Here is a 21,884-nt window from a genome sequence, read left to right on the forward strand (position 1 = left end):
AGAAAGAAATGTTAAAAATTAAAGCCTTCCATTTTTTTTTTTGCAATGTCTACTTTTGAACTTAAAAAAAGTTAACAAAGGTTAACAGTGGAATTACTTGAGTGGAGTTTTTATTAATTTAATTTTATAGTTAGTGAAGTATTTGATGTTTATTTGAAATTGGACAAATAAAAGAATCATAAGTCATTAATATATGTGATTAGTAGAATTAGTAGAATAATTATGAAATTGAATAATTCTCTCCTTTTCTTAGCAGTATTTACTTGAGAAGGGGATTGATTTTTGAACTGATTATACTAGTTTAAAAAATAGCAAAGGGGGAAATAATCTTGTCTCACTTTTTTGATAGATATGTATCATTATAAAACACCAAGAGAAGGAAATGAACTTTAGAAAACATTTTGATAACCTCTAACTGTAATTGATCTCAGTTATAACTGTATATATTTTATTTTATACATTTAAAGTATTAGTCTGAGGATCCTTAGATTTCACCAGACTGAGAAAAGTTCATAACACAAAGAAGGTTAAGAGCCTTTGATCATCTCTCCCATTCCATTACTTTACATATAAAGACAATGTGACCCAGAGAGGTTTGAACTTGTTCAAACTCACACAGTTTTGTGGTACTTTTACAACATCTTTTTACATAAAACTTTGATAAAACTAGAAAAATTCTTTCTTCCTTTCTATATTCTAGAGAGGGTCCCTTCTCCCACCTAAAACTCCAGGTCTTCCCTTGCTTTGAAATCCGCTCCCAGCAATATTTGGAATCTTCTTTGATGGAAACTTCCATGCCCCATTCATCCTTGCCAATTGGTACCCATTACCTGTGATGTCACAAGGGGCAAACCAGTCAGAAACTCTTTAAGTGAGACCTCATCATCTCTCTCCCCATTTCAACAATACTATAGCACCGCAGAGGCCATCCCAGTTATCTCAAACTTAATAACTGCAAAAGTGACTGAAAACTTGGGTGTGAGGACTTGCCTGGATCACAGAACCACCTCTTCAGGGCCTGGAAATCAGCACACCCCTGGCCTGGGCACTATGTACATTTTCCCCTTTAGAGATCTGGATGAATCCTTGTTTTTCAGGTGGCTGTGAATAATCCTAGTGTATCTCTCCTCCCTACATTTCCCTCTCTTTTCATGCTACCCCTCTCATTCTCCTCACCTCCAATTTACCAGCTTCATTTGTATGAAATAAAATGTTCCCTTAATAAAAGGCTTATTATTTTTTAACATTTTTTGACTTGTATGAGTTCCCCATAGAAAGTTATTTTCTTTATGGAATAATCCAAAAGCCAAGTCATAAAATACTTAATCATAATGACTACAGTATGATCTAAGTGAAAATGCCCTGGTCAAATGTCACTTCCTTAGTGAATACTATCTCTGATGCCTCCTCCTCAGAATTCCTGTCACACTGTTTATACTACAATTTATGAATGTTTACCTTTTACAACAAGCATTCCATTCAACATAAATGTATTAAGTACCTCCTATGTGCAAGATACTATGATAGGTTCTCATCTCCCACACAAAGATAAAAGGAAAAGGGTCTCTGACAAGTTTACATTCTATCTTGTGTTACAGTCATAGTCTTCCCTAAGTGTAATTGTAATCCTTAAGCAATTTTATAGTGCTTTAAAATTTATGAAGTTCTTTACAAATGCTCACAACAGCCCTAAGAGGCAAGTCCTATTGTTATTCCCAAAATACATATGAGGAATCTGAGTCAGACAGAAGTTAAGAAATTTGCCTAAGTCACACATAAGTGTTTGAGGCTACATTTGAATTCAGGTCTCGATTCCAGTTTTAGCACTCTAATACATTGTACCACCTGTCTCTGTCATAAGCTCTATGAGCTATAAGATCCTGTGCCATTCTTTTTTGTGTCCCTCAAAGGACATAGAACATGATCTTGTATATAAAAACCCCAGTCAACATTTACTGACTCATATAGGAATTTTCCTGGCTTTTCTGCCTCTATTTTCTATCCAGATTATTTCTGGATATCTGAATTGTCTTGTACTCTATTGTATCATAGTGCATTTTATGAATTTTATGATCCTAAATCACCAATTCCATTTCTTTTAACTGTGTGCTTTGTAAGCTGACAATAGTACTCATATTCATTTCCTATATTTCTGTTCCTGAGGTATATTCTGATATACTTTAACTTTCTCTACTTCTTGAACATGGAATCTCTGTCTTGGCTCCCATATACTTAATGATATAGAATTTAACTCTTTAATTCATCTACAATTATATGTAGACTTATTGTAAAAATGTGATCCTTACAAAGAACCTTTAAAATCTCATCCCATTTATTTGAGTCAAAGGACTGTGATTTGGACAAATAAATCCTTCTGGGCCTCAATTACCTCAACTGTGAGATGAGGGGGTTGTACCTAGCTGGCTCTATAGGTTCTTCAAAATCTAAATCTATATAGTCTTATGTTATTACAATAACTCTCATAAGCAATAGTATATTTTTAATTTACATATTTATGTTATATACTATATCATATTATATATATAATATTGGAATTTATAATAATATTTATCTTTATAGTAAAAAATTATCTCTCTTTACTGGACAGCAGTAAAAAAATGTACTTCTAGAAACTAAATTTATAATGTAAATTTTTCATTTTCTGTGATAATAAGATTGAAAGATAGGTAAGATGACAAGAAAAAGAATAATTTAAAATATTTTATAAAAATCAAAGGGCATTCACCTATTTTTTATGTGTAACAAAAATAGTGATTTTTTTTTTTCTTTTAAAAACACTTATTTGCTCACATGTAACTGCCCTGAAATCGTACTGTAAGGACAAACAAAGGTCACCAATCCTTCCAACTCCTAGTTCTTTGTCAAAAATGGACACAGTTAATGAGGTTTGTTTGGTACAGCACAAATTCTCAGACACAGATAGAGATCCTTTCAATGGAAACAAATTTGTTTGGCTTTACCAGGTTACTTAGCGATTAATAATAGCCTTGAGATGCAGGTCAGGAAGGTCATTGTACCAGCTTGCCAACACAATCTAAATGTGCAGCTAGTCCAGTTATCCAGGCTTGGAGGCCCCCAAAATACTATGCATAAAGTAAAACAGGCTATTTTCCAACTCCTTTTTTCATATTAATAAGCAATTTTCAAGAGAAGGGTGGCAAAATGGGGGCCATGCCACTCTAAGTAATTCATTTATTTTGCAATTTAATCTTATGTTGAAAAAAAATTACACTGCTGCAAAAGCATAGCATGGTGATTTTTAAACGTCAGTATGTTTCATAAGTAACCTTGTATGAAATATTGTATTAGTACCCTTTAACAGTAAACTGGAAAAAAATCTACAGATTGAAATAGATGTATATACCTTTTTCTTACTTGAATTCTCCCCCCCCCCTTTTATTCTCTTTTTCCCTGCTACCTTTGAAGCAAAAGCAAGGGTGATTTACTTAAATATATTCATTTCCTATTTTTGTTATATGTTTGTGTGCATACCTTTAAAAATGTATTCTAAAATAAATCCTGAAAAGATGCTGTGACCTGGGGAAAGTATTAAGTAATTTTCCAAACCATTTTTTTTGTTTGTTTGCTTAGCAAGTTAGATTTTGGTATGCTACTTAAACTCTAACAAATATTTATGGGGATCAACTAGATATAGAGAACATGACAATGTTTGCAGGAGAAAAAACATTGGCCTTGTCTTCCTGGAGCTCAAAATTCTAGATAATTCAAAACACCTAGAATTATGTCAAAATACAAATTTTATCATGTTTATTGAACTATGTGTACATGCACATATACTTGTCAGAGAGACACATGTGAATATTTTTATTATTTTAATGTTATTGAACATATGAGGGAGGCTTGAAATGCTTCATCTGATTTAACATTTATTCTGTCAATACACATCACTGAAACAAGTGTCAATCTTTTGTATGCTGGCTAATGTACAATGTCTGTTTTTTACTGATCTTATTAGAAATGCTAATTGAGATTAAGTTGTAATAAATTATGTGTACAATAGACAGATGCACAATTTTGAAATTGGCATTGCATATGGAAATAATGATTTGAGATGCCTAAATATCAAATCAAAGCTTCACATTTTAGTGGCTTAACTATCTGTTTTAGAAGTTAAAATCACTAAGTCATCTAAATCACCTCAGGCAAGATCTATTTTCATAATTTCCTTTCCGTTCAAAATGTCTGTTTCCTAACTTTATTGAGTAAAATGGCAGTTGTAGGCACTTTAAAAACAGATAAGCACAATACAAATGTGTTATTTCTACACATAATAGGTCCTCAAAAATACTGGGTTGATTGTAAATAACAGAGAATTGTTTTGATGCAGGGAAGCACTGGAGGAGTTTGCAGAGATGAAAGCTCGAGAAAAGAAGAAGGCTGATCTAGAGAAGGAAGAGAAGAGAAAGCAGAACCAAGCCCGAAAGACCCATTACCTTCTCAGCACAAAGCAGGTCGGTATACCTGGCCCTGGCAGCTCTCACAAGCCACTGGAGCCCCGAGTCTGACAGAGATAAACTAGCAGGCTGAATGGGACATGACTTGTTGGAAAGATATCACAAAGACACAGCTTCGAGTTCAATTTCAGGCTTTTCTCTAGGCAAGAGCAGGCACCATGACTATTCTGTGACAGCAGTTTCGGAGAGGCTCACAGAAAGCGTCTAAGTCAGCAGTTTGATCTGCCGCGCTGATAACGCAACACAAAGGGCATCGCCTCACTTTCAAAACTCATTTTGACTGGTGTATTGTTATGTTGTTGAACTAGTCTAGAACTAACAAGTGCTTAAAGCGGAAGACGCTTTCTCTTTCTCTCTTTTTAATTGAGCTAATGCTGAGAGTCTACGCTTTCTCTGTGTTTCCAAATAGGATTTAAGGAAGGTTTTCAAGTAAAGGTTTTCCTCAGATCTGTTCGCTTCAGCCAAGTTTTTTCTTTATTTTAAGGAGGAATTTGAGTCTCAGATTTTGCATATTTCGGAATCACCTTTGCATTCAGGACAATTTTGATGTTTCATGGTTTTAGTTTTGTTGATAAAAAGAGAATGTAATATTTAAATGTGAGCGCGGTTCACCGAGATCTGTGATTTTATTAGTGTTGGGAACTCATGTCCCGTAGATCTTCAACTTATCTTTAACAGATAGTCGTGCAGAGCTGTTTGGGGAGCTAAGGAGTTAAAAGTGTTTTCAGTGTTCACACAGCTGCCACACAGCTAGTGTATATTCAAAGCAGGTCATGAACCCAGGTATTCTGAAATACTGGGGCAGCACTCTCTCCAGTACAGCATATTCCCTCTTAATATTTTACACAAAAAGCTAAAAGAATGATTTTTAATATCCAAGAATTTTCAAGGTATATGTATTTTAAAAAATTGAACATTTAAAATGATGGCAAAGTTCACTTATTGATCAGCAGACTGTTAAGGTGCCTTAAAGATTTCAGAATAATAGAATCAAATAATATTGGGATTGGAAAGGACCCAAGAGACAATCTGCTCTTGAACAAGAATCCATTGTAATATACCCTAGAGGTCTATCTAGTCTCCCCCCCCCCCTTTTAAAATAGTTATCTTTTGTTTTGTCACCTAGATTTCCCTCTGCATCCTCTTTTCTCTATCTCAATAGCAAATTTTAGGGGTTGAAAATAGAATAAAGCTTTAAGCTAAGATAATACATTAAGGAGAAAACTGCCATGTTGTGTTTGTCATCCATGAAATCTCCTTTCCATCACTCCAAGACAGTATGCTTTTTCATTTCTCTTTTTTAGAATAGGCCAAGCTTATTCTGGACAGTTTTGCAACGTTAATTTTAGATTGCATTATGGTGGTGGTTCTTTCCATTACATCACTGAGGTCTATTGTGTTCTTACCCTGTTTCACTTTGTTTTAGTTCAATTAAGTCTTTCCATGGTTTTTTTTTTTTTTTTTTTTTTTTTTGTTTTGTTTTGTTTTGATCACATTCATCATTACTTAATGCACAGTAATATTTCATCCCATTCATGTATTGCAATTTGTTTATCCATTTTCCAATTGTTTCCAGTTCTTTGCTCTTACAAAAATTGGCCCTATAAACATTTTGCTGTATGAAACCTTTTTGTCAATGACCTTTTTGACTGCTACATCTAGCAGTGGAATCTCTAGGTTAAAAGTTATGGATTTTCTCACTACTTCATGACAGTAATTCCTAATTGCTCCCCAAAATAGCTGTACTGCATCATAATTCCACCAATAATGCTCTAATGTCTGTCTGTATGTCTACAACTTCTCTAGTATTATCATCCTCTCTTGTCATGATACAGGCTTTTTAAAAATGTTTTTTGTTCTTTAACCCACCAATTCTTTTTTTTATAGTAACTTTTTATTGACAGAATCCATGCCAGGGTAATTTTTTTTTACAACATTGTCCCTTGCACTCACTTCTGTTCCGATTTTTTCCTCCCACCCTCCACCCCCTCCCCTAGATGGCAAGCAGTCCTATATATGTTGAATATGTCCTAGTATATCCTAGATACAATGTATGTGTGCAGATCCAAACAGTTTTCTTGTTGCACAGGGAGAATTGGATTCAGAAGGTAAAAATAACCCGGGAAGAAAAACAAAAATGCAAACAGTTTACATTCATTTCCCAGTGTTTTTTCTTTGGGTGTAGCTGCTTCTGTCCATCATTGATCAATTGAAACTGAATTAGGTCTCTTTGTCAAAGAAATACACTTCCATCAGATTACATCTTCATAGAGTATCGTTGTTGACATATATAATGATCTCTTGATTCTGCTCATTTCACTTAGCATCAGTTCATGTAATTCTCTCCAAGGCTCTCTGTATTCATCCTGCTGGTCATTTCTTACAGAATAATAATATTCCATAACATTCATATACCACAATTTACCCAACCATTCTCCAATTGATGGGCATCCACTCAGTTTCCAGTTTCTGGCCACTACAAAGAGGGCTGCCACAAACATTCTTGCACATACAGGTCCCTTTCCCTTCTTTAGTATCTCCTTGGGGTATAAGCCCAGTAGAAACACTGCTGGATCAAAGGGTATGCACAGTTTGATAACTTTTTGGGCATAATTCCAGATTGCTCTCCAGAATGGTTGGATTTGTGCACAACTCCTCCAACAATGTATCAGTGTTCCAGTTTTCCCGCATCCCCTCCAACAATCATCATTATTTTTTCCTGTCATCTTAGCTAATCTGACAGGTGTGTAGTGGTATCTCAGAGTTGTCTTAATTTGCATTTTTCTGATTAATAATGATTTGGAATACTCTTTCATATGAGTGGTAATAATTTCAATTTCATCATCTGAAAATTGTCTGTTCATATCCTTTGACCATTTATCAATTGGAGAATGGCTTGGTTTCTTATAAATTAGAGTCAGTTCTCTATGTATTTTGGAAAGGAGACCTTTATCAGAACCTTTAACTGTGAAGATGTTTTCCCAGTTTGTTGTTTCCCTTCTAATCTTGTTTACATTAGTTTTGTTTGTACAGAAGCTTTTTAATTTGATGTAATCAAAATTTTCTATTTTGTGATCAATAATGGTCTCTAGTTCGTCTTTAGTCACAAATTTCTTTCTCCTCCACAAGTCTGAGAAATAAACTATCCTATGTTCCTCCAATTTGTTTATAATCTCGTTCTTTATGTCTAAATCATGGACCCATTTTGATCTTATCTTGGTATATGGTGTTAAGTGTGGGTCCATGCCTAATTTCTGCCATACTAATTTCCAGTTATTCCAGCAGTTTTTGTCAAAGATACAGGCTTTTTTTTTTTTTTAAATAAGATAGAATTACTGTCTTCTGAGAAAGGATGTTCCATTTTGGGATAGCTCTTAGAGGGCAAAGAGACTAAATCTGCCTGTTTAGGATCTATCAGAATCAAACTAATGCTCTTCTACATGATAGCTCTTCATTTCTTTAAAAGAAAACTATCATGTTCCTCCTAAATATTCTCTTTTTAAAGTCAAATATCTTCAGTTTCTCCAACTAGCATTTCTAGGTCCTTTTTCATTCAGGTTATTCATGCTCTGCATGTCTACATTTTAGCTAAAAGTATTCTAAAAATGAAACAACAGGTTGGAGATCAGCATGGCCTCTGCACAAGAATAACATGAAAATTCTTGAAGCATTCAGTATTTTTCAACTCAGTTCCTGTCTCCCACAAAAGGCCTTTCCTGGTCGTCTTCCATTCTCCATCCATCCCAACCCAATAGTCATTTTCCCTCAGAAATTACTTCCATTTTATTTTTTATATATTTTGCGTGTACGTAGTCATTTGCATGTTATCTCCTTCTAAAAGATGGGCTTTTTAGAGTCAAAGACTACTGTTTATACCTTTCTGTGTACCCCCAGTCCTTAATACAATGCCTGGCATATCATAAGCAGGTAAGAAATACTTGTCCTAAGATTATTAAATTCAATTTAACAAACATTAAATTTCTTCTATGTACATGGGATGAGATGGGTATTGAGGAGGCAAAGGCAAATATTGAACAACCTTTTTTCTCAAGTACTATACATTCCCCTGGAAGAAATAAATATACCCATTGGTAATTTCAGCAGAAACGTAGTATTGAGAAATGAGGACATCATGAAAGATTTTATGGAGGAAATTGGGTCTGAGTTATGCTTAGAAGGAATCTAGGGATTATAATAAATAGAAGAAAAAACATTCTGGACATGAGGTAGCTACAGGTACAAAGGCATGCATGGCAGTAGGAGATGTGATTTGTGAAAAGGGAAGAACTAATAGGATGATTTAACTTAAATAGAGTGTGTGAAAATGGAAGTAATATGAAACAAGGCAGGAGAAATAGGTGGGAGCCAGATTGTGGAAGGTTATAAATGTTAAAGGGACAATTTTATACTCTATCCTAGAGGCAATAGGGAGCTACATTTTTTCTTTTGTAACTGTGATATGTATGGCCAGATCTATGTTTCAGGAAAATAACGTGGGCATTAATGTGGAGAATAGATTGGAGGGAGAAGAGGTTTAGAAATAAGAACAATTGTCATGTCTATTGCAATAGGACAAGTGAGAACTAATGAATCCCTATGAATGAGGACAAGGTCAATGACTCCCCAATAATGTAATGTCCAGAACTGAGAACACTATTTGGGATATTTCCTGGCTAGAACAAAGTATAATGAAATTACCATCTCCGCAATTCTACATTTTGTTTTTTCAAATACAGGACAAAAAAAAAAAATTAGCATTTTTGTTTACATATTTTGCAGTTGATTCATATTGGGTTTCTAGTCCACTAAAACAAGATTTTTTTTTTCAGGCAAACTACAATCTAATCATATCTCCTGCATGTTGTATTTTTAGTTTTGTTGGATTTTATTTTAGTCCAACTATAAGACTTTACATTTATCTTTTACATTCATCTAAGTAACATTCTAACGATACTCAATCCTGGATTTTTAAATGTTAAATCTCTTTTCTTAAAAAAAAATAGTTCACCATTTACTAATCTAGCATAAGAGGAGAGTTTAATATTAAAATTATTAAATTCACAAGTAGAATGTGTCTGAAGGCTAATTTTAAAGAAAATAATAGCTTTTTATTTTTCAAAATATATGCAGAGATAATTTTCAATATTCAACCTTACAAAAGCTTGTGTCCCAATTTTTTCTCCTTCCTCCCCACCTTCCCCTACCCCTAAACACCAAGTAATACAATATAGGTTAAACATGTGCAATTCTTCTAAAAATATTTCCACATTTATCATTCTACACACAAAAAAAATAAGATCAAAAAGGAGGAAAATGAGAAAAATAAAAACAAGCAAGCATACAACAGCAACAATAAAAAGTGAAAATACTGTTATGCTCTACATTCTGTTCCCATAGTCCTCTCTTTAGGTGCAGATGGCTTTCTCCATTACATCTATTGGAATTGACCTGAATTGCTTTATTGTTGAAAAGAGTCATGTTCATCACAATTGATCATCACATAATTTTCTTGTTGCTGTGTACAATGTTCTCTTGCTTCTACTCATTTAATGCAGCATTAGTTCATATAAGTCTCTACAGATGGAAGGCTAAATTTTAAAACAAGAATGCTGCACCTTTCTCTGTTCTGGCAAGTGCTGCAAATCTTAAAGACAACAAAATTAACTATATTTTACAATAGATAATGCCTTACCTATTGTAAAAATTTATATAATATTTTAAAAAGCTAGAGCACTATATTTTATATATTATATGTTATATATATAATATATATATATATATATATATATATATATATATATATATATATATATATATATATATATATAAAAAACAATGGCACTATATTTTAAAAGTCTATTTTCATGTTATTTTTAATTCTTAAAAAATATACAAAAGCTCACAGTGGATATATTTAAAGCTAGAAGAGACTTAAAAATTAGACCAACCCCATATTTACAGAGGAGGAATAGACCTAATAGCACAAGTGAGTTACTTAAGGTCATACATTTGAATCTGTGATTCAAATCCAAATCTTCTAACTCTAAATTTAGCCCTCTTTTAATGAAATATTTCTATTCTATATTTGTTACTGATTTTATTTTTTCCTTACTCATATAAACACTTTAAAAGAAGTTACCACAAATAAATAACCAATGTTTTAGTAAGTGAATTAACAGACTCCTTAAGGCTTTATTAGTTTAAAAAGTTAAATATTGGAATACTTTTTTGTAAATATGTTTATTTCAGTGAAGCAACTGAACATAGTAACATATTTGCATAAATAATCAATCATCATTTACTAGTAATAATAAGGTTAATTTGTTGCTACAGACTTAATATAATTAATTATATTTCTTAGAAAATACTGCTTGCTATGCACCTCCTTACCTATAAAAACATGGCTCAATTTAATTCCATTATTAAGTGAGCACATGAAGAATTTTTGTCTCTGTAAATGTTCTCTGAAATTCTTTTTACCCGAATCAAACTAGGTAACATTCAAACTTACACCATTCTAGATTTTTAAATTAAAGTACATATTCTTACAAAAGAAAAACTGATTATTTAACAAAGTTATTTATGTCAATTCAGGAATTTGTCTAATTAAATTTCTCACATATATGATCGTTGGTGATATTCTTGTTATAGACTTTTTTTTAAAACTTAAATTTGTTTATTGACCTCTGAAGAAATTAAAAAATCAAGATAAATAAGGATTGAAAACATTTTTAAAGACTGAATGCTAAGTAATGTTTGAAGAAATCTTATTTTCAGATTTCCCTGTATTTATTGTTAAAAAGTTATACTTTTATTTCCCTGTTCTTGTTCTTGAGTAATAAATTATGTTGTCTGCTCCACCTACTGGTAGCAATATGCAAAGAAGTTTATTGTTAGCTTGATTTAAAAAAAACAAAAAAGCAAAAAAAAAAAAAAAAAAAAGCAACAAAAAAACAAAAACAAACCCCCCAAATTCCAACCAAACAAACCAAAAAACCCTTACCTCCAAAATGGTGCCAGAATTTTAGAGAAACATCTTAGGAAAACTAAAAATCTAGAATAAAATGAGAAACTGTATCTTTGATAATTTAGCCATAGTCTGCAATGTTTTTTTAAAAGTATAGGATATAGAACAGTCCAGTAAACCATTACTTTATTATTTAAAAGAATGACTTCTTTTTGCCTTCCTTTGTTTTAACATGATAGTGTATAACATAAATAAGTATAACAGATTATAATGCAGAATACCTGTAAATTTTATGTGTATATTTGTAAATTAAAATATGATTTGTAAATCAGTGAACATTTAATGGGAAAATGTTAACTCAAATTTTTGGATATTATTTTCATGCTACTGTCATGTTTTATGAGGTTTATTTTTCAAGTAAGCAATGAAGATTTCCAATAAGGTTATAGAATGTTAAATCTGGAAAGGGCTCTTAGAGATTGCAATCATTTTAAGAGGTATGTACTTAGCCAGAAATTTAAATGAAACTTTTGTTATTTCAAATAAGAAAAAATGTTTTGGATATTTCATGTTTCTTAAAAAATGAATATGCTCACTGTTTTTCTAATACTCATACAGACATACATATATACACACATTTTTGTAAAGAAAAATAATTCTGAAATTTGAAGGCAGTATGTTTATGATGATGATGATATGGTTTCAATTTTTTTTTTTTATGCTTAACAACATGGTCATAAAACCTTTCCTGTGGGCAATAAATCATGTTTCATCATGTCTTCCACAATTTCAATCCTGCTCTAATTTCAAAGTCTCCTACTATAAATGGTAATAACCATTCACATTCTCCTTAGATTCTAAACTTTAAGGTTATCTTTCATGATCATTTTCCTCACTCTTTACACCCACTGAACAAATTCTGCTAATTCCTTCTTTAAAATGTCTTTCACAATCTCCTCTTCCTACTTCTAATATTCTTGTCTTAAGAGTTAATCTACTCAAGTATAGTTACTGCAATAACTTCGTTTCTTTTAAATAAAATAAACAGTTCTAACATCCCTTATGTTCAATCTCTTCTCCTCTTCAATTAAGTAGGCATATCACCAGTAGGTGAATTTTCCCAAATACTTCTTTAAACATATCATTCTACTATTCTAAAAACTTCCAACAATTCTCCATTACCCTTGCAGTTTAAACTATCTCACCAGCCAGTTTAATTTCATCCTATACATATTTTTCAGTTTGATAGGCAAGAGAGGATAGGAGAGACCACAGAAGCCATCTTTTGTAACCTAATATGAATAGGAATCATCTATATAAAGTCCCCCAGAAGTGGTCATCTAACTAGTTCTTAATGACTTCAAGTGATGGAAAAAATCATTCAATAATCTAATCATTAGGAAAATTTTCCTCTATCACTCTGAAATTTACTTCTTGGCATGTTTTATCCATTATTCTTCATTCTTCCATCAGAGACTAAAAACAAATGATGGTAGGGAGATTGGATTAATAGGTTCAAAGTATTGGGAGTATTTCTTAGAAGGCATTCTCTTGAGTGGAGCACATTTTAGTGAACCATAAGAAGCTACAGTATTTGATACCTCAAATATGCTAATTTTGAGTACTTGGGAAGACAGCAAGTATTGTGAAGGTACTAAAAGAAAAGTGGGAATGCATTATTAAATACAAATTTTCATACTTCCCAAATCTGCCTAAATTTTAGATTAGAGTAGCTCCTAATCCTTTAATACTTTCATGTTATTTGAATATACTAATTGCTTTGTGATCTCATCAATGTTTCTGCTTTTTCCAATAATCAGATAACAAATTATATTTTCTCATCCTATGCAACTTTTATTCATTTTTCTCCATAAGTGCAGCACAATGTGCTGGTGGACTTCCAGTAGATTGCTCAATTTTACATACATACTTGTGAAATAGATAGTCAAATTATAATATATCCTTTGTCTTCCTCCCCTATGATTGTACAGGTAAAGGGTGGACAAAGATACTTCTTCCAGATACTCAATTTAAGAAAGGCATCCAAAACAATCTTTTTTTTTTTTCTTTTCATTTCTCACCACTCTGTATTCTTCTAGACCTTATCATATACTCATAACATGTATCCTATGTCTACACCCTGACTTTCTCTTTATGTGTTGACTCCTTCACTAGACAATCCTGGAGATCAAGGACTATCTTTGACTTTTCTTTGAAACCTCAGAATCAGAAAGTAGTAGATACTTAATAAATGTTTATTGACTGGCTGACTACATAATGTGTTCAAATCATTTTCCACTTGCTTATTTCTCTGAACACTCTTTTAAATCTACCAATTCTCCTGTGCAATTCTATGGTAATATACTGCAGCCTAATCCTCTATATTGTCTTTTTGATGATCTGCAACTTTAACCCTTCAAAAACTGATTATAGTATTCTAACCTTGGAAGGCATGGTTTGTATTGTTATTATTTTTTCATTAATTAAAGCCTTTTATTTTCTAAACAAATGCATAGATAATTTTCAACATTAATTCTTGAAAAATTTTGTGTTCCAAATTTTTTTCTCCTTCCCTTCCATTCCCTCCCCTAGATGGCAAGTTATCCAATATATGTTAAACATGTGCAATTCTTCTATACATATTATCACAATTATCATCTTGCACAAGAAATTCAGATCAAAAAAGGGAAAAATGAGAAAGAAAACAAAAGCAAGCAAACAACAACAAAAAGCAAAAGTACTAAGTTGTGATCTACACTCAGTTCCCACAGTGCTCTCTCTGGGTGTAAATGGCTCTCTCCATTACAAGACCATTAGAATTGACCTGAATCATCTCATTGATGAAAAGAGCTACATCCATCAGGATTGGTCATCATATAGTCTTCTTGTTGCTATACACAATGATCTTCTGGTTCTGCTCATTTCACTTAGCATTAATTCATGTAAGTTTTTCCAGGCCTCTATAAAATCATCCTCCTGATCTTTTCTTATGGAACAATAATATTCCCTAACATTCATATACCATAACTTATTCAGCCATTCTCCAACTAATGGACATCCAATTAGTTTCCAGTTTCTAGTCACTACAAAAAGGGCTGCTACAAACATTTTTGCTCATATGGGTCCCTAGAGCCATTGACTATTGTGGCTTGTGAACCTAACTTATTCCACTGATCAAATACTCTCTTTTTTAGCCAGTAGCAAATGGTTTTGATGACTGCTGCTTTTAATAAAGTTTTAGGTCTGGTAACAGCTAGGCCACTTTCATTTGCATTTTTTCATTAATTTCCTTGAAATCCTTGACCTTTTGTTCTTCCAGATGAACTTTGTTATTATTTTTTCTAGCTTTGTCAAATAATTTCTTGTGGGTTTGATTGGTATGGCAGTGAATATGTATATTAATTTAGACTAATTTGTAATTTTATTATATTAGCTCAGCCTATCCATGAGCCCTTGATATCTTTTTTTCTAATTTATTAGATCTGACTTTATTTGTGTGGGAATTGTTTTATAATTGAGTTCATATAATTCCCGACATTGCTTTGGTAGGTATACTCTCAAATATTTTATATTATCTACAGTTATTTTAAATGCAATTTCTCTTTGTATCTCTTGTTCCTGGACTTTGTTGGTAATATAAAAATGCTGATGATTCATATAGATTTATTTTGTATGCTGCAACTTTGCTTAAGTTGTAAATTTCTAGTAGCATTTTAGTTGATTCTTTAGGATTCTCTAAGTATATCATCATATCTGCAAAGATTTTGATAATTTGGTTTCCTCATTGCCTACACTAATTCCTTTAATTTCTTTTTTTTCTCTTATTACTAAAGCTAACATGTTAATACAATATTGAATAGTAAAGGTGATAGTGGGCAACCTTGTTTCAGCCCTGATCTTATTGGGAATGGTTCTAGTTTATCCCCATTAAATATGATGCTTGTTGATGGTTTAAAATAGATGTTATTGATCATTTTAAGGAACACTCCATTTATTCCTATACACTCTAGTGTTTTAATAGGAATGGGTGTTGAATTTTATCAAATGCTTTTTTTTGCATCTATTGAGATAATTACATTTTTTTAAAGTTTGGTTATTGATATAGTCAATTATGCTAATATTTTTCCTATTGAACCAGCCCTCTATTCCTAGTCTAAATCCTATTTGGCCATGGTGTATCATGCTGGGGATAATTTGCTGTAATCTCTTTGCTAATATTCTACTTAAGATTTTTTTCATCAATATTCATTAGGGAAATTGGTCTACAGTTTTCTTCCTATGTTTTCACCCTACCTACTTAAGATATCAGCACTATATCTGTGGCATAAAAGGAATTTTGCAGGACTCCTTCTTTCCCTATTTTTCCAAATATGTTGCATAGTTTGGAATTAATTGTTCTTTAAATGTTTGGTAGAATTCATATGTAAAATCATCTGATCCTGGAGATTTTTTTCTTGAAGAATTTATTAATAGGTTGTTCAATTTCTTTTTCTAAAATGAGACTATTTAAGTAATTTATTTCTTCTTCTGTTAATCTGGTCAATTTATATTTTTGTAAGTATTCATTCATTTCACTTACAAAATAGCTCCAGTTATTGCTCTAAATTCCTCTTCATTGGTGGAAAGTTCTCCCTTTTCATTTTTGATATTAACAATTTTATTTTATTCTTTCTTTTTTCTAAACACATTAACTAAGGATTTATCTATTTGTTGTTTTTTCATAAATCTAATTGTTTTGTTTATTAATTCAATAGTTTTCTTATTTTCAGTATTATTAATCTCCCCTTTTATTTTTTCAGAATTTCAAATTTGGTATTTAATTGGAGGGTTTTAATTTGTTCTTTTCCTAGCTTTTTTAGTTGCATGCCTAATTCATTGATCCTCTCTTCTCTATTTTATGCAAGTAAGCATCTAGAGGTATAAAACTTCCCCTAAGAATTGCTTTGGCTGCATCCCATAGATTTTGGTATGTTGTCTCATTATTGTCATTGTCTTGGATGACATTATCCAGTGTGTCTGTGATTTGTTGTTTTTTCCACTCATTCTTTAGATTAGATTATTTAGTTTCCAGTGAATTTTTGGTCTATTTCCTCTGATCTTTTATTGTATATAACTTTTATTCTATCATGATCTGGAAAAGATATTCATTTACTATTTCTGACTTTCTGGATTTGATTTTGAGATTTTTATGCCCTAATACATGATCAGTTTTTGTACAGATTCTATGTACTGTTGAGAAAAAAATATATTCCTTTCTATCTCCATTCAGTTTTCTCCAAAGGTCTATCATGCATAACTCTTCTAAGATGCTATATACATCCTTAATTTCTATTGATTTACCAAGTTCTGAAAGAACAAGGTTGAGATTCCTCACTAGTATAGTTTTGTTATCTAATTCTTCTTATAGTTCTCTTAACTTCTTTAGAAATTTGGATGCTATACCACTCGGTACATATGTATTTAGTATTGATATAACTTCATTATCTAGGTACCCTTTAGCAAGATTTAGTTTCCTTCCTTATCTCTTTTAATTAGATTTATTTTTTGCTTCTTATTGATCCCACCATCTTATTTTCCCCCAAGTTATACTTTTATCTTTCCTTTCCCTCTTTCCCTCCTCCCCAGTATTTTGTTTCTGACTATCACCTCTCTCTAACAGCCTTTCCCTTTTACAGTCCCTCTTTCTTATGCCTTTTCCCTTCTACTTCTGTTCTCCCTTCTATTAGTCTCCCCCTTTCTTTTCCCCTTTCACGTCCTGTTTCCTTGTAGGATGAGATAAGTTTCTCTGTGAAGTTAAATATGTCTGATATTCTCTCTTTGAGACAAATCTGATGAGAGTAAGATTCACACAATGCTCATCCCCCATTCTTTTCCTCAATTGTAACAATTTTGCCTTTTCATGAGATGTAATTTATCCTATTTTAACCTCCATTTTCCTGTTCTTCCAGTACAATTCCCTTTACACCTCTATTTATTTTTTATATTCTCACAATAAAATCAAATTATTCCTGTACCTTTTAAGTATACTGACAACGGAGATACAATTCTCAAGAGTTAAACATATCCCCCCATAAGGGAAGATGGGGTGTAAACTTTTAAAAGAAAGTTGTTTTTCTTTCCTTTTTACCTTTTTATGCTTCTCTTGAGTTCTGTATTTGAAGATCAAATTTTCTATTCAGCTTTTCATCAGAAATAAATGAAATTCACCTGTTTGATTGAATGACCATCTTTTCCCTGAAAGGTAATACTTAATTTTGCTGGATAGTTGATTCTTGGCTGAAATTCAAGTTCTTTTACCTTTTGGAATATCAGATTCCAGATCCTTCCATCCTTTAAGGTGGAAGTTGCTAGGTCCTGGGTAATCTTGGTTGTGGACTCCTCGATATTTGAATTCTTTCTGGCTGTTTGTAATATTTTTTCCCCTTGGTCTGATAATTCTGAAATTTAGCTATGATATTCCTTGGATTTTTCATTTTGGGGTCTGAGTAGGTGATCAGTGAATATTTCAATCACTATTTTACCTTCTGGTTCTAGGACATCTGATTTCTTTGATGATTTCCCAAAAAATGAGATCTAGGTTCTTTTTTTTTTTAATCATGGTTTTCAGGTAGTCCAATAATTCTTATACTGTCTCTCCTGAATCTATTTTCCAGGTCAGTTGTTTTTCCTGGAAGGTATTTTACATTTTCTTCTATTTTTTTCTTTTCTTTTTCTTTTTCTTTTTTTTTTTTTTTTTTGGTTTTATTTGATTGATTCTTGATATCTCATTGAGTCATTCACTTCCATTTGTTCAATTCTAACTTTTAGTAAATCATCTTCTTCAGTTAGATTTTTTAATCTTTTTCTGCATTTAGCCAATTGAACTTTAAAAATGAGTTGTTTTGTTCATTGGATTTTTTTTTCCATTTCACAAATTCTATTTGTGAAGACCGTGTTAGCACCCTGGATACTTTAAAATCAGCTGGAGTCAGGATAAGCAATCTTTATTCTTTTTCGAAGCCAGAGGAGCAAGAGTGGACACAGGAATCTCCTCTTTTTCTCCGGTCAGAAGCCACCACCCTCGTTAGTCCTACTCCACACTCTAAATCCTCCACCCAATCTCTCTATAAGTCAACAGAACAAGCTTGCACACAGTAGTGGTCAGGACCATTCTTTCTCCAAGCGTATGCTAATAGAGTATTGTCCAATAGGTAATTAGCCTTAAGTGCTTCGACCTCAGTGTATCAACTCAGTTTCAGCCCATTAAACTATTTTTCAATGAGAAGCCATGTTTTTTGTTTTTTTTAAAGGTAGTCCTAACCTACTATGTTGTTGGTTCATTCTGAACCTACTTCATTATATCCATGATATGTATACTGAATAAACCCTTTTAAAGTTTGTCCTTCCAATTTACATATCAGAATTTGGTCACTAAACATTCATATCATATTTTATATTCATATTTTATATTCATATTTTATATTCATAACATTTTTAATGTGTAGATTTAGGTTAATATAATTAGAATTACTTATAAATAGGAATATTTGGAGAAACTCACTGCTTATAATACCTCTCTTCTTTTTATTCTCCTAAATGGACATAATTCATGATATATTTGGTAAAGATCCATATCTTTGTTTATATTTGACTCATTATTAATAAGAAGAATGTCATAGAACATAGTTCTTTTTGTTTGTTTTTGGTAAGGCAAATGGGCTTAAGTGACTTGCCCAGGCTCACACAGCTAGTAAATGTTAAGTATGTGAGGTTAGATTCAAACTCAGATCAGTACTCTATCTACTGCCCCATCTAGCTGCCCCAATTATTCCTTTTTTCATTGTCAGAGATTCATATAATTTTGACATATCTATAAATCCATTTATCTGTCTATCTCTCTATCTATAAATGAAAGACTGTTATTAGGGGAAAAAAGGCTTTAAGGCAGATGTGGGGAATATCTAGCTTGTCTGTCATATAAGGACTGCAAAATCATTTGATAAAGCAACCACAGGCACTGATGAATTGAAAGCTAATAATTCCCTACTGCTTGAGTTCTATAAGCTGATGATTCTGTATGGCCCAAGATTGATGTTATAAATATCCAAATAACCCTTGGCATAAAAAAGTTTCCCCATTCCTGCATTTTGGCAACATTTTGCTTTATTTTTTACTTTTTAATTTCTTCTTTTTTCCTACTTCATTTGCCTATATAGAGGCAGCTAAGTAAGTGGCATGGTGTATTAAAGACTGGCTTTGAAGTCAGAAATACCTTAGTGAAAATCCAGCCTTAGATATTTACTAACTATATGATTCTGGGCTAATCATTTAACCTGCATGTTTCTGTTTCCTCAAATATAAAATGGAAAAAATAATAGCATCTATCTTAGAGGGTTGTTGTGAGGATGAAGTGAGATAATAAAGTACCTAGCACAGTTTCTGAACATAGTAAATATTATGTAAATACTTTCTTTTTCTTTTTTCCTATAGTTAAAAAAAAGTGAATACAATAGAATATTGAATTTTCTTCTCTTTTTAAATTTATCTGGCATTTTATTTTTCCTCAGTTACATGTAAAAACAAACTTTAACATTTGTTTTTAAAACTTACAGTTTTGAAAGTTCCAGTGTTCCTCCCTCCTCCTGCATAAAAAAGACAAGCACTTTGATATAGACTAAACATATGTAGTCATGCAAAACATTTCCATAGTAATCATGTTGTGAAAGAAAACATAAGCCCAAAACCCCCAAACAAATCCAAAAGAAAAATAAAGTTCAAAAAAAGTATCCTTTAATTTGTATTCAGACATCATCAGTTCTTTCTCTGGATATGGATAACAGTTTTTATCATGTCCTTCAGAATTGTCTTGGATCATTGTATTGCTCAGAATAGCCAAATCAGAATCTTATATTCTCTGTATTTTTTAGTAAATTTGATAGCAAAAATTGTGGTCTGCTCTAGACTTGTGTTCAAAATGTTTACTTGTTATTTTCAAACTTGCTCAAGGAAACTCTCATTGTATATATGAATAATTCTCACTTAGTTTTTTTAAAAGGCAGGAAAGTAGATACCCCTAAAAATAAAATTGATGATTTTTTCCAAATTCCTAGTATTCTCCCCTTTCAGACTTCTTGAGAACTGAGTTCTCATTTCCTCATAACTGTTATCTGACACTTAAGCATTTTCTACATTTGTTGATTCTTCTCTATTTTGAACCGAAAAGAAACTCTATTATAGGTATATAGAAATTCAAATTTTTCCACAGCTGAAAATTTTAACCACAGCTGAAAATTTTAAATATTTTTGTGATGTTTAAATGTTTAGTGAATGTTACTGCATTGGTCATTTAACTGATCAATGTTTATAGGAAAGATGGAATTAGACTATCTCTAAGAGAACTGATCTACAAATACTCAAAGAAATTTTAGGGCAAGAACTCAAGCTAAATTTATATCAAAACTCAAAGAATTTTTGCTGTATTTATTCCTGCAACATCCCAGAAGGAAAGCAGAGTCAGATTTTTATCTATCCTGATGACTAAAATGAAATTATTTGGCATTTATACGGCCTTAGAAATGTTTGCTTTTTCAAAAGAGAAACTTCAGTGAATAAATAGTTAGCCTTTGATTTATGGACCTCCATTTTAAGTGATTGGGCTTAAAATTTATTCATTTGTGTTTACTACCAATGGCATAAACATCACAAAATTGCCACATACTTTGTTTCTGGTGGTAATCTAAGGAAAGACCAAGAACTGAACTAGCATGGAAAATGAATTAGCTATTGCCTTTTATATTTTATTTCCTCTCTCTTTAACATTATACTTTTTATTATCCTGTCTAATACATAGTACAGATAGAATTATTATTCATTGTCAGAACTCTTACAGGGGACAGAACAATGAGATAAAAAAATTCTATTGTGTTCCCAAAATTATCCCTTTACTACCTTTTAGCTATCATGCATCAAAAATAAAATTTCTTAATGAATAACTAGCAAAAATTAAATTGAAATTAACTCAGAGAATGCTACAACAAATAAAAAGAAACTTAGTTACCTATTCTATGTCTTATCTTCAATCTTCCTTTTAGTACTTTGTGTCCTTAAGTCTGGTTAAAACATCTATATCTATATCTATGACTGTATCTCTTATTTATTATGTAGTGCTTTCAAAGCAATTTTATACCTTTATTTTGCAGGATGTCTTGCTATTCTCATTATTATTTCTTAAATCCCAAATATATTAATATTACCTTTCTTGCAATTCATTAGGTACTAGATGTGTGAGAATGATTTGAGGATGTGAAATCAAGAAATCAGACATTTAAATAGCTCTTATTAGTCTCTCACCCCTCTCTCTATCTCTAAAGCTTAAATGTTTAGATATATAACAAATACTGTTGGACAGTATCATGCTTTTGTTGTATCTTAAGCAATTTATT

At 31.9% G+C, this 21,884-nt stretch overlaps 2 protein-coding genes and 1 pseudogene across 2 annotated transcripts in view; 2 read left to right on the forward strand and 1 right to left on the reverse strand.

The window, feature by feature from the left end:
* GPATCH2 (G-patch domain containing 2) overlaps window positions 1-4,695 on the reverse strand; it is a 436,123-nt gene extending 431,428 nt beyond the window's left edge. Inside the window, exon 1 of the mRNA XM_031937380.1 lies at window positions 4,476-4,695. The gene's annotated coding sequence lies outside the window, so the exon portion shown is untranslated. The remainder of the gene's footprint in view (window positions 1-4,475) is intronic.
* Window positions 1-21,884, forward strand: part of SPATA17 (spermatogenesis associated 17) — a 252,730-nt gene that overhangs the window by 131,701 nt on the left and 99,145 nt on the right. Inside the window, exon 6 of the mRNA XM_003767712.2 lies at window positions 4,370-4,493. Coding sequence (XP_003767760.1) covers window positions 4,370-4,493 — 124 coding nt within the window. The remainder of the gene's footprint in view (window positions 1-4,369; window positions 4,494-21,884) is intronic.
* LOC111720437 lies at window positions 8,079-8,178 on the forward strand (annotated as a pseudogene).

The sequence above is a fragment of the Sarcophilus harrisii genome, chromosome 4 (assembly GCF_902635505.1).
Source record: "Sarcophilus harrisii chromosome 4, mSarHar1.11, whole genome shotgun sequence".
Lineage (NCBI taxonomy): Eukaryota > Metazoa > Chordata > Mammalia > Dasyuromorphia > Dasyuridae > Sarcophilus > Sarcophilus harrisii.